The 14,114-nt window shown below is 41.7% G+C and overlaps 1 protein-coding gene across 15 annotated transcripts in view; it reads right to left on the bottom strand.

Annotated features, from left to right (window-relative positions):
* The window catches only part of Mgam (maltase-glucoamylase), a 240,025-nt gene that overhangs the window by 97,556 nt on the left and 128,355 nt on the right, over window positions 1-14,114 (bottom strand). For 4 of the 15 annotated variants that reach the window (XR_007592850.1, XM_050148095.1, XM_050148093.1 and 1 more), the window contains exons 89-97: window positions 12,580-12,636; window positions 9,943-10,067; window positions 8,174-8,262; window positions 6,201-6,244; window positions 5,461-5,628; window positions 2,221-2,373; window positions 1,695-1,895; window positions 1,310-1,464; window positions 178-346 (exon numbers count right to left, since the gene is read on the bottom strand). The exons of the other annotated variants lie outside the window; for them this stretch is intronic. Coding sequence is in view for 3 of the 4 variants with exons in the window: in XM_050148095.1 (XP_050004052.1) it covers window positions 178-346; window positions 1,310-1,464; window positions 1,695-1,895; window positions 2,221-2,373; window positions 5,461-5,628; window positions 6,201-6,244; window positions 8,174-8,262; window positions 9,943-10,067; window positions 12,580-12,636 (1,161 nt within the window). In the remaining variant the exon portion in view is untranslated. The remainder of the gene's footprint in view (window positions 1-177; window positions 347-1,309; window positions 1,465-1,694; window positions 1,896-2,220; window positions 2,374-5,460; window positions 5,629-6,200; window positions 6,245-8,173; window positions 8,263-9,942; window positions 10,068-12,579; window positions 12,637-14,114) is intronic. 15 annotated transcript variants of the gene reach the window in all.

The following is a 14,114-nucleotide window of genomic DNA, read 5'->3' as shown; positions in this document are numbered from 1 at the left end:
AATAAATTAAAAAATAAATAAATAAAAATAAATAAAAATTAAAAAAAAAAGAAAAAAAATATGTCCATCTGCCTAGCAGTAGAAGGTAACAGCCACATGGCGTCTGAAAAAGAGAACTACAAGACACATGGCCTGGGCGGAAAGGACAGAACCCAGACCCAAACACCCTGTCCTTACCCCCGGGGGCTGATCCCTGGAAAACATGCCCCACGTGTGCCAGTTCAAGTCTATCTTGAAAGTTTGGTGCTCAGTTTCCCCAAAGCCATAGATGTACGTGGAGGGCAGGCGGGTGGAGATGCGGATGAACATGTCATTGAAGGTGAAGCCAAGGACCCCAGAGTCCCAGCTGCAGAAGGAGAAGGGACATTTGCATCAGAAATCAGATCTCTGATGGCTTCTATCAGCTGCCTTCATGAGGACAAGAGCTCCAGATTCTCCTCACACCATCAGAGATAGATGATCCTCCAAACGAAGCACAAATCTACCTGCATAAAGCAGTCACCAATGCTCCCATTGATGGCTCAACAGTCATCCTCCACCCATCTTCCTCCCATCACTGCCTTCCTCAGGGCCCTCTTCACAGGGGGAAATCTAAGCCTTATGTCACACCACAGCAACTGCTATAACGCACACCTGCTCCTTGAGGGCCCTCCTCCTGCAAGCATGCAAAACTGTGAAGAAATCCCATAGCATGGCACAGCTCTGCTCATATTCTTTGGTGACTTCTCGGCAAGCCTTCGGTGCTGTTCCTCTTCCCAAACTCACCCCCGCCCCAGCTTTATCCCCAGCTTTCATCCTTCAATGATTTCACCAGCTTTATTTCTTGACATGCCAACTTCCTTGGCTGTGCTCTCTGCTGTTTGTCTTCCGTCTATCAAAATGTATCTTCCCCCACCCAGAACTCCACGCTTACAACCTTAGTGCTTCCTCATGCCAGTTTATTTCAAATGACACTTCTGCCTCAGAAAGACAAATTGAGTATCAGAAGGAGTGACCTCCCTGTAATTTGGTCAAGCCCATTTTCTTATACAACATGATTACAACCATATTAGCTTCCTGTGTGTATTGTCTGCACCCAGAAGGAAGTCCTGAAATATTTGCTCAATGTATTCCCTCAGTAACTGCCTTAGTAATCACTCACAGGATACTGAGGACTTCCCTAGGAATAGACCAAAAGGAAATTGCTTCCTCATGGATCTGGTCATGTGCACTGTGACACTTTAAGTAAGACAGGCTGTCTGCAACAATAATTGTCTGGTGAGGAATGTTTAAGAAAGCAGGAATCAGAGTCAGACCAGGACCCACTCACATTACAGTGCCTGTACTCTTCCTGCGAATTTCAATCCCAAATGGGTTCTCCTTGATGGAGACGTCATAGAGACGGCTTTCATTGGTGCTTTCTGGAACAGCAGGGATGTTCAGAGGCACTGGAACTTCATACCGTTTGTTGTTGGGATCATAGATCTAGGCCAGAGGAAACGGATTTAAAGATACAGGTGAGAAAATAAATTCTGATGTCTTGTAATACAGTTCTCCAAGGGTCTAATTTCTCTCTGGATTTGGTCAAGATGTAGTGTATTTTACTGTGGAAATTTAAACACAAAACTTATTTTAAGGTTCTGTAGCCTTGACCAGCAAAGAGCAACAGGATTGGAAAGGCCCTGCCCACACCTGACTGCGCACACTGCACTTACCTTAAACTGCAACATGTCATTCTTGTGGTAGATCACTCGCACCTGCAGCTGATCAACAGGGGTAGAGGGGAAGGCATTGCTAAACGGAGAAGTCTTCAAGGAGATGTTGGCTGTGGCCTCATTTGAGTTATACTGAACATTGCTGACTGAGTACAGCTCATTGACAAAGTAGCAATAAGGGACCCCAGAAGAGCTGCTTTCCTGAAAAGAAAGTCAATATCCAAGATCAGCTGGGATCTGGAGGAACCCCCTAGAAAGAGTTTAGAAAAGGCATTTTATAAGAAGAAAATGTGTGTGTGCAAGCACACATGTGTGTGATTTTATATGTAAGATATTTTAATAGTTGGTCTTCAAGAGATGCATTAATTAAAAATATCCCAGTCCTACCCCCAGTTACGGTTCAGTCTTCCCTGGATGCCTGAAGAGGTTCTTTCTCCCTATGGGTTTCTGTGTATGCAAAAGCACGCCAATATACTTATGATATTTATAAGATATCTGTGCACACGAACACCTTCGGCTGGATTACCTTCCAGATGCAGCCTCGGGCAGTGCAGTTTGCTTCAGAAGCCCCGTGCTGATCGGGATAGCAGTCTATCTTCTCCTCGTCCCTTAAGCTATCATCCCACTCCACGGTATAAGATTCTCCCAGGAGAAGCTGGATACCCGTGATGACTGCAACCTTTAGGGGTGGACAAAGCACAAGCAATTCATCATTAGAAACAAAGTCATTACACAGCCTGAAAATACCTTTAGAGCATTAAGCAGAAATGAGAACAGAGTCTCAACAATGAAGGGCATACGACTCGCTTACAGGAAGACTTTGTATTAGATGCTGGGAAATGTCAGTCCCCTTACTTTATTACTATCTTCCTCATCATGTTGTATAAAAATTTTGGCAAATAACAAGTGCCATGACTGTCCCTTTTCATCCCTTCTCTGACCTATCTCTCCCGTTTATTTTGTTACAAAAACTCTTTTCCACTCTTCTAGAAGTTAGTTTCTCTTCTTGGGCTTCACTCCCCGGAGCACTGTCCCTGTCAGTGAGGACACATAGAGAATATGCAATGTCAATCACAGGCCCAGGTTCCTGTAATGGTTAGTATTGCCAACTTCACGTGCACTGGAATCACCTGCAACATGGGTCTCTGGGCATGCGTGTGGGAGATTAGGGAACATCTTCCCACTGACAGTGGTGTCATTTCCCAGCTAGGATACTGGGCAGAGCAGCAGTATTCATTCATTGCTTTCTGCTTCCTGTTTCCAGATGGGATGCAACAGAGGCTTAGCTCCTGACACCTTGACTTTCCCACCATGGTGGACTGAACCTTTAAGCCATGAGCCAGAATAAGTGTTTCCTCCACCAGTGGCTCTTGTCAGTGCGTTTTAACAAAGCAACAAGAAAAGAATCTGACGCAGTTCCCATCCCCACATTTCTGTGAGATCTTAGACAAACCAAATGAATTTATTGAATCTCAGTTTAATCAACTGGAAAACTGGTGAGTTGAGAAAAAATATCACAATTATCACATTTCCTTCCATACCTAACATTTATCCAAGTCCATCCACTTACATCTTGGAAGATTCTGGTATTCTGCTCATCAAATGAAGCATTCAATATTTTCTTTTTTTTAAATATTTGATTCTTTTTTACCCCTTTCACTTGTTTTAGGTGACATTTTAAAAACCATCATGTTTCTCTCAGTGTCTTCCCTATCTGACACTTTCCCATCCTGCCAATTCCAGTTTTTCACCACCATGGATAACAGCGCTTTAGTTCAAGGACCATTGCAAGGCTCTTTGACAGTTAGATCAAGGATGGACTTTGACAGATCAAGGATGGACATTGACAGTTAGGTCAACGATGGCCTTTTCAGTTTAGCACCTCCAAAATCAGACCACATGTTTCCTCCAGAATAAACCGATCTCCAGTTAGAACTAAATGTCCCTAATGCTACAGACACAGGATTGCCAGGGTGATGCTATGCGGCTCTTCTCAGTTCTTGGACTGGCTGATTCTGATATCTCAACTAAATGGTTTTACTTCCTTTTATGGCAAACTGGTGCCCATTGTGAAACATGCTCCCCATTGTCTTTTTCATAAACCACGTGTCCTTCTGTTGTATTTCATTTTAGAAGAGCAAAGCTCTCAGATGATGACTACATTATCGTTTATGAATTACATCTCTGGCTTTGAAAAGTTAGCATCAAGTTCACAGACAGCCATTGGGCAAGTCTTTCTTTCTCCACTCAAAAATTTCCTTCTTTAGTTTTACCTCTGCCAACTTCCTTTTTTATCCTTTCTTCTTACTGATTTTGTCTTTCCTTTTTCATTTCTCCAAGAATGGGGGCACTTGCAAACATGAGAGAAGAAAGGACCTCAAGTCTTACAACCTTCAGCTGCTAATTGTATGCCAGCAACTTTTAATTTTAATTAAAATTTTAATTAATTTTAATTTCAGCAAAGGGATAAAATGGTCAGGTCCTTTAACCTTTTTGGAATGTCTTGTAATATTCAACTGATGAATTTCACCTGACACATCATCTTTAGAGGTCCATTTCCCTTCCTGAACTATACTACACTATACCATACCATACCATACCATACCATACCATACCATACCATACCATACCATACTATACTATAGCGGTCCATTTCCCATCCTGAACTATACTACACTATACTATACTATACTATACCATACCATACCATACCATACCATACCATACTATACTATACTTTAGCGGTCCATTTCCCATCCTGAACTATACTATACTATACTATACTATACTATACTATACTATACTATACTGCTATACCTAGCAATTTCACTAAGCTCTGGACACCAAAAAATATAAAACTAACCACACACCACTTTATTTTACAGTGTCTGCATCCTGAATACATGTTATCAAGACAAAACTTCACATATAATAATATGCCATTACATTAGAAGTATAAACTGACTAATTTTCCCAAAATCTGATAGCTCCTTCATACATGCCAATCTAGTAGTTCTACTATATGCACTCAAGATTTCTGGGGGAGGGTTTCTCCCTACATGAAGGCATGGAGGAAGGCAACACAATTCTATCTAGTGGATAAGGTTGTATTACTTTCCAGTGAAGAATTATTTGTTATCATCTAATCCAATGAACAAGTGTTTGGGTAAGATCTTCTAATTCTTTATCTTAAATATGCCATGAGAATATGTATGTGTGTTGGAATGAGAGTCTCAATACTGAAGAAAGCATGGGAAGAAAGAATCTCAACAAAGTTAAAACTTAAAATATATTTCAAAAAACTAGCTCATTAGGCCTCAGCACTGGCCATAGCTCTCAGATCCCCAGAAATCTGACATGGCCCCACTTCCTTTCCTGTGTATGTGATTTGTAAGTGTGCGTGTTTGTGTACATGTGTGCATGTGTGTGGTATAAACGGTGGCTTGTTTTTGTGTATAATATATATATATTTATATATATAATATGTGTCTACATATGATAATAAAGTTAGTAAGAAGCAGGACTCTTGAGCGACAAAAACACAAAACCTAATGAAACCATTTGCCCTTATCACCCTTGCCCCACTCACCCTTGCCTTTACTCATTCCAGCTCAGGTGATCTCCCAAAAGTCATCATATCTCCCCGCTAGTCTGACCTTCCCACCAGGTCTCAGAGGTGCTGTCATCCTTTGAGAACCCCAGTGACTTTGGCAAGAAGAATCAATATCATGCCAATCTGAAAAGTCTCAAAGAAACATAGACTTACCTTCATGTTAGGATCATAAGTGACCTGAGGAGACATCTGGCTTATGACACCATTGTGTTTCACGATAACATTGTGAAGCACCTGTGTTCCAAAAATTTTAATCTCCTGAAATGCTAACTTATCAGGGTCCTCATAGGTTGATTCTACAGCAGTCACGTCCAAGCGGTTCTGAAATACATCAAGAAGAATTATGCACAAATGAATAGGCTGAGGTTCTCTAGGTCTTCAAATGCCCCATGCTAAGCCAGATGCCTTATCCTAGGCCAGATGACCTAGCCTAAGCCAGATGCCCCATCCTACACCAGTTACCCCATCCTACACCAGATGCCCCATCCTAGACCAGATAACCTAGCCTAAGCCAGATGCCCCATCCTAGACCAGTTACCCCATCCTACACCAGATGCCCTATCCTAGACCAGATGTCCCATCCTAGACCAAATGCCCCATCCTAGACCAGATGCTCAGCTTCTATGAAAGCCTTTGAGCCTTTTCTACTAATGAATGTTTAGGTGAAAAAAATGAAAATAAAAACATTAGCTGTATAAGACAACTCTATTAAAAAATACGACTTGCTTTGATTTATGAATATTATTACTTCCTTTCAATAACACAAATGATGAATTATTGAGAATTAAGTTATAAATGGTGATGTGTTCATCCATAGGTAATCCTGAAAATGTAGTCACACACATATACATGCTAATAGTCAGATAAAATATTATTAAAAATAGTCTACTTACCTTAGTGATTGAAAATTTACATAGAACTTTATTGGTTGTGAGATCTGAAAACAAAAGAGAGATGAGTCAGACTGGCCTGGTCACTGCAGAAGGCCACATTCTATCTCCTATGCTTAAAGTTGACAGCTGATTTTGAAAATCAAAGGAGCATATCTTTTATAATAGATTAATGATTCACTAAATCTAGTAACACCACCTCTTCATTCATCTATCCATCAGTGCATCCAGGCTGTTTGTGTGTCTTCCTTGGTGGCAGTAATGCCGCAATGAACATGAAGTGCAGATTCTCTTTGGAAAGCTCATTTCATAGACACACATATGTGTGTGTGTGCAGAAGTGAGGTGATTGTATCATAAAGTCATTTTCTTTTTAACTTTTTGAAGAACATTTTTGTACACTGGCTAGACCAACTTACATTTCTACCAAAGGCTGCTAATAGTTCCCCCGGGTTCCTACACCTGCAGTAACACTTGTCACAGTTAATTATTTCATACTAAAATATGTAGGATGATACCTGATTATAATGTTTTATTTAAACCTGAACTTATTGTTCAGCATTTTCTCCAGTAACTGTTGGCTATACGTGTCTCTGTGTGGCTGTCCTCTCTGAAGAAAACATCTATTGAGACAGTTTTCCTAGTTTAAAATCACACTGTGTATTCACTTGCTGTCAGTTTTAAGAGTATTTTTTATATATTCTCATTGACTTTTTCATCAAATACATAATTTGCACCATTTTATCCTACTCTGTAGGTTGCCTTTGCAAACTATCAATGTTTCCTTTTTCCATACAGAAGATGTCAAGGTTTATGTAGGGCCTATCACTGACTGTCTATAATGATCAATGTCAAAGAATATTTTCCCTTTTGTTTTCCTAGGAGACTTGTGCTCATTGCTTAGCTTGAAGTCTAGCTCACATTTCACAATAGTGAAGATGTGGAGAGTACCAAGACATCCATGAGGAGATGGTGAGAAAAGAAATGGCAGAACATGTACACCACAGAGCCCTCAGTGAGAACATGGAAATACAGCATGTGACCTTGCATGAGCCTAAGACACATATAAGGGAGGGAAGCTAGACACAAAGAGAAGCACTCAGCCGCCACATTTATATGTACAGTTTTAAAAAAGCAATGCATGGAACTGCAGTTGCCGAGGGGCAGGGGAGTACAGAAGTTGTTTAATGGGAGAGACATTGAGTTCAAAGAGCATATTCTAGGGAGATAATGTACAGTGTGACTGACAATGGATGTCTTCACTGTTGATCATATTGATGGTACTCAGTAAACAGTGAATATGCTGAAGACCTCAAATACATTCAGTCTTTGTCAATTCATTATTTTTACATAAAACTAAGATATTTAAAACTGTATCTTGAGAATGACAAAATTATTAACAATCTATAGATTGTATACAAGTCTAAGCCATTGCTTTGCTTTTTCCTCACTGCTATAACCCTGCAAAGATCTTTCCAGATGTTTTCCCTAGGTGTTCCCTGGGTATCTATTTCCTAAGCTATGGCCACAGCATCATTTCTGAACAGCAACTGATGTGTAGTATAGTGCAGCTTGAAGCACAAATGCTAGGAATGTGTGTGCTCGTTGCCTCATACTGGTATGAGTATGACTTTCACATCACCAACGCTTATTCTCCAGGGTTTGGGAGTCATCTATACTTCACAGCAGATGAATAAAGCACCAGTTATAGAACTCTGTCCCTTGAGAGTCTGTTAATAAAAGTGAGAGCCTAGGCAACAGGAGCATTGAGAGGGGTTGGAGGTAAACTTGTTCTCCCTGCATTTGGGCTTCATCTCTCACGGCCTCTGCCTGGTACAAAGAGAAGCCGATGTTTTCTCTGGGAGGATGCTCTAAGATGCCAGGGGATATTTCAGGCACAGGTGAATGTCCATCAGGATGAAGGGACAGAGTCAGATACTCTGTCCTACCATGGCCACGCCCTCTTGCAGCACTCACCCTTTGACTGCCCATCATCCCAGAACAGCTCTCCTCTTGCTTCTTTGTTTTCATCCAGGGCAATGAGAAGACCAAGAGGGTTCTTCCGGCTGTGGGAAACAAGATTTACACAAGGCACTAGTTTTTATGGCTCAACGAATTTTGACAAATATTTGCACCAAATTTCAACTGAGAACGAAATGAGTCAGTCACAAGTGGCTCCTTTGCTTTAGGGGCAGAAGAAGTGTGTCTCCTACTTTATCTTATAAGTTATTATAAGATAAAGTGCTTTAAACATCTATAAAAAGTGCAAGCATTTAAGCCTTGTAACTTTTGAACCGCTGTTGTAGTTACCATTAAAACTGCAATTCTAGTCACAATATAGGTGTTTAGAGAGGAAAAAATTTTAGACAATGGTGCTACAACCCAGGGCATTTTAAATATCCTACTCCAGGAAAGAATCTCAGTGATTTGAATTAACTTACAAACTATATGTGTCAACTATGAGAAATGAGTAGTTAGAAAACTGGAGGTAAATGTAATAGGGATGTGCTGAGATCACACAGTGGGAAAGCACTTACTTGCCTAGCTAGTGTGTTCCACACCTTGTTCCTTAGGCCAAGTGTAATAGAAACTCAAGGTCAACTGACTGTGCTGGGGCAACAGTTGGGGCATGGAAAGTCAGCTCTACTCTTAACACATTGAAAAAGATAGAGTTGATCAAAGTCAACTTGGAATCACATTTCGATAGACTGTGGGGCATCCTATTCTTAAAGGGGTTCAGACGTTGAGTTAGAAAGCAACACAATTTTAATATTTGAAGCAGACATTTGTTATCAGTCTACAAAGTGACCCAAAACTGCAGTTATATGATCGAGGGGAAGGAAGGAGGGAAAACGGTGGTTAGATTTAGTCACACTTTCATCAAAGTCTATACGTTGAAATACTAAGAAAGTGAGGGAGGTTCAAGGCAGGTTTTAAGCCCCATGAAAAATCCCTGTCTACTGGGGCTAAATGTTGAAGCCGATGAGGATGGCAACAAGTAACTCTTCTGTAGAGATAGAATTATAACTGTATAAACAAAGATGAGAAAAAGTCAGTAATTCGGGAAGAGTGGGAGAGACTTGAGCTTGTGTTGTTAAAGTCCATGGATTAATTAAAAAGGAAGAAAACTGCTCAATTATTGATAAGAAACAGGAAACTGGGTTTGTAGGAGCATAGTGAATGGAACCCAAATCTAGATCAGATACAGTGTGGAGCAAGAACAGACAGCTATGGATAGGTCACCGGGCCAAGTCAGGTAGGGAGAGTACCGAGCGAGATTGCTCAGAATTGGGTTTTCTCAAGGCATGAGACTTACAATGTAAAAATGTCTATAGCTCTGGGAAAGCCAGGGATGCTGACTACCCCAATTGTCAATTTACCCTCAACACTAAGGTGAGGAAGGAGACCAGGAGGAAAGTCTTTCCAAGTCCAGCAGGGGTCTGTTCTCTGTCAAGAGAACGTAGGGTAGAGATTGCAGCAACCCCAAGAGCAGAGTATAGAGACCCCTGACAACAACAATGCACACAGAGACCAAGTATCCAGTCTCCACGCTCTGCCTATTGTGTCAGCATCTTGGGCTCAACAGAAGCCTGCTGGAGGAAGTAGACAAAATAACAAACGTAGAGAATGTAAGCTCAATTAAATGGATTTTGAACTTAAGGCTGATACTAGAGAGATAGGTGACTCTCATGACAACAGAATGAGTTCAGAGATGTGCGAACCAGAGCCACATGCTCCTTATTCACCTTAAGTGAGTGTTCAGGGCAGGTTGTTGCCATGGCAGAATGTAACCTTCACGGATGTGAAGATTGATGTGCTCAAGAGGGGCTGGCAAGGTCCTCCACTCTCCTGTTGAATTGATAGCTTCACCCTGGTGTCCAAAGGAGGAGAAATGATGAGTGGATGCACACATTCCTCCCTGAGCAACACATCCCACCAAACCTGATGTTAGGCCATCATCATTCATCGCACACCCGCTCTCATACTGTGTTGATTCACCTGCTGTTGTTGTGTGAAGTCTGGATGTGCCTCTCTAGGTCTCCAGGAGAGTCCCTGGCCTTTGCAGGATCACAAGTAAATCCCGAACACACTCATCCTACAAGCTGCTGCTAAGGCACAGAGTACTTGGAGATGACACTGGACAATATCTGCATTTATTTCTTGTTGACTACAGATGTGTTGTTCTTCCTCCCACCGTGCAAAGCTCCTAACACCTTTGATATATGCTTTATTGAGAAGATCAGTATGAGCAGACTCATTTACATATTGCTATATTGAACTGAATATTCTGTCTTACATTTAACACCTTTCCTGGCTTCCTGTGAATGATGTTCACTCATATGAGTCATAACCTACAATCCTTCCACATTTTCTCAACCACAGCAGGGCTTCATAGTGCACTTTTTTGCATTTTTCTTTTATCAAAAATAGATTTTTTTCATACAATATATCCTGATTAAAGTTTCTTAGCTCTCTGCTCCTCCCAGTTCCTCCCTACCTCCTCTCGTATCTAGATCTACCCCCTTTCTATCCTTAGGGGAAAAAGTCATCTAAAAAATAATAATATAATATGATGGGATAAAGCAAAAGCAAGCAAACTGGAATAAGACAAAAGACACAGAAGGAAGAGTTCAAGAAAAGGCACAAGAAACAGTTATAGATGGAAGAGTTACACTCATTCACACACTCAGGATAAAAACACAAAAACCGGGAGCCGTAATATATACTCTAAATCTGTATGGTAATAAATATATACACACATGTACAAGCAAACATACATAGATGCATATATATAAGTAAAAATGAAAAAACTGATATGACATTGTGAGACACAGAACCTCCAGAGATGCTGTGGAGTTTGTTTTCTGTTGGCTATCTACTGCATGGAGGAATGCAACCTGCTCTTAAGAGTAATTTGTTTTCCCAGTGGGTCCCCCTTGAAGAAAACTAGTTTTTCATTTGAAAACAGTTGTCAATTGAAGATAACTTCTGAGTTAGGAATGAGGGCATGGTTTCAGCTCTAATGTATGTCTGACAGTGCAGGTACTATTAACAATTAGGTTATAACATTCTTTTCTGTGATGTTATCCTATAGAATGTGTGTGTGTGTGTTGTATGTACATGTTCGTATGTGTGCATACCCATACACAGCTGTATACCAACCTTCCTAATGCTGTGACCCTTTAATATAATTCCTCATTTGTGGTGGCCCTCAACTATAAAATTATTTTTATTACTACTTCATAACTATAATTTAGCTACTTTTGTGAATCAGAACATAAATATCTGTTATACAGGATATCTGATACGTGATCCTATGAAAGGGTCATTTGACCCCAAGGGGATCGCTACCCACAAGTTGAGAACCACTGCTATGTATGAATGTGTACATGTGCATTAGTGTGGGTGTGTTTGAGTGCATGTGTCTCTGTGTGAGTTTGTATGTATATGTGTTCATATGTGGACATGGTTGTATATGAACATGTACATGCACATTAGTGTCTGTCTCTGTATGTGTATGCATGTGCACACACAAGCACACACACACACATACACACACACACACGTGCACGCGCATACATAGGCCAGATCGCTCTCATCATCATTCTCTCCACCTTGTTTATTTGTTTGCTTATTTTTAGACAAGGTCTGTCACCGAACTGCTGATTGGCTAGACGGGTTGGATCCTCTTTCTCTGCCTCTCTAGCACTAGGATCACAATTAATTTGATAGCTATACTGACTGATGGCTTTCTGTTGCTATGTGACTACAAAAGTTCACGTTTCTGCTTCCACAGTGCAGCATGTCATTTGGGGCAACTTGGATCCTTGATCCCAGGCCAGAGTCACTCATACTCGGCCTTGAATAAATGACTTCACATTCTTTCGGAGTAAGATCTTTGCTTTTCATCGACAGCACTGTCTCTCACTGTCTGAGCTAATCACAGAGAACAATTCTTTAGCATCTGTGTGAAAACAGCAGACACTTAAATACAGACGGGAAAGGGTGTCTGTGAGGGCGCGCTCACACAAACACAATCAAACACTACTCCCTTAAGTGCTTCCTGGTGTCCGGAAAAGACCCGTCAATGTCTTCACCATCAGAAAATGGCCGGTCAAAGTTTTCACCGCATGGCTAATGGTGACATAAGGAGAGGCGCGGTCACAACACACCAGGCACTGGACCTGCATGTCACCTCACAGCACGTCTCTAAAGGAGTGGCTGGGGCTTGTCTGATCGGAACAGGAAGTGAGAATGCAGCTGTCAAGGATCGAGTGACCCCTGCTAGAGCACAGCAGGTGATTTCCAGTGTCTGAGTCTGTCATACCCAGAGCCTTTGAACCCTGATGCCGCCGGGTTGTATGAATATTTAGGGAACTTACCGTATAGTAGTCATACCAGAGGCCTGTGGGGAAATACGCGCTGATGCTTCGAACATTCTGAAATTAAACACAGACCAGGTGTGGGCATTTGGAGACAGAGTAGGCAGCCTACAATGTACCCTTACCTAAAAGAACAGAGCTGGACTTGGGATACGTGTGCCTCAGCTTTCTAAAGATCACCAAGGATGAGAACCCCTGCTTCCTTCCCGAGTTTCCAAGGGTGTAAACTGCCTAAGAAACACCAGTACCTTCACTAAGGCCCTTTGGGAAACAAGACTTCAAAGAAATGACAAACTCCTGCTTGAAACCTTACCAATCCTTTCTCCAAAGACACTTACCCAAGGTTAGATATAGAGAAGAAAAAAAATGTTTGCAGGTTCAAAAAAAATTGAAGATGATTTAATTAGCTTCTGTGCTTAGTTAAATGTTCATCTAGGGACAGAAGACATACACACACATACAGAAGGAAGCAAAGAGCTAGCTACCAGCTTGCAGCAGTGACACACACTGCTGCAAGCACTTGGAACATTTCAGTTAAGAATAACTATAAAGAGGCTATAAAGAATCTTTATACTACTTCACACATCTGACCCTATACATTTCATTTTAACTAATGAAAAAAAAATCATATGTTCAGGGGTGGGGTGGGATGGGGGTAAGGGGAAATGGGGAAAGAAAAGTGATAAGGGGAGGATGAGGGGAGCTTGGTTGAATGGGATGGTTGGGATAAAGGAAGTGTGGATATGGGAGCAGGGAAGTATATATCCTAATTAAGGGAGCCATCTTAGGGTTGGCAAGAGATTTGACTCTAGAGGGGCTCGCAGGTGTCCAGGGAGATGTCCCCAGTTAGTTCCTTGGGCAGCTGAGGAGAGGGAACATGAAATGGACCTATCCTATAGCCATACTGATGAATATCTTGCATATCACCATAGAACCTTCATCTGGCGATGGATGGAGATAGAGACAGAGATCCACATTAGAGCACCGGACTGAGCTCCCAATGTCCCAAGGAGGAGCAGAAGGAGGGAGAACATAAGCAAGGAAGTCAGGATTGCGAGGGGTGCACCCACCCACTGAGACAGTGGGGCTGATCTATTGGGAGCTCACCAAGGCCAGCTGGACTGGGACTGAAAAAGCATGGGATAACGGGACTCTCTGAACATGGCAGACAATGAGGGCTGATGAGAAGCCAAGGACAATGGCACTAGGTTTTGATCCTACTGCATGTACTGGCTGTGTGGGAGCCTAGAGTGTTTGGATGCTCACCTTTCTAGACCTGGGTGGAGGGGGGAGGACCTTGGACTTCCCACAGGGCAGGGAACCCTGACTGCTCTTCAGACTGGAGAGGGAAGGGGAAAGAAGTGGGGGGAGGAGGAGGGAAATGGGAGGCGGGGAGGAGGCAGAAATTTTTCAATAAAAAATTCAAATAAACTATAAAGCTATTTTTGCCTTGACATTTCTGTGAACTAAAATTACTGGGATAATATAAAGGAGGATTTGGGTGTAGAAAACCCAGGACACAGAATCCTATGCTG

The sequence above is a fragment of the Alexandromys fortis genome, unplaced genomic scaffold (assembly GCF_014885135.2).
Source record: "Alexandromys fortis isolate MF-2015 unplaced genomic scaffold, M_Fortis_MF-2015_v1.1 scaffold_57, whole genome shotgun sequence".
In the NCBI taxonomy this organism is placed as follows: domain Eukaryota; kingdom Metazoa; phylum Chordata; class Mammalia; order Rodentia; family Cricetidae; genus Alexandromys; species Alexandromys fortis.
The sequence above is the reverse complement of the archived record's forward strand: the minus strand, read 5'-3'. Positions and strand labels throughout refer to the sequence as shown.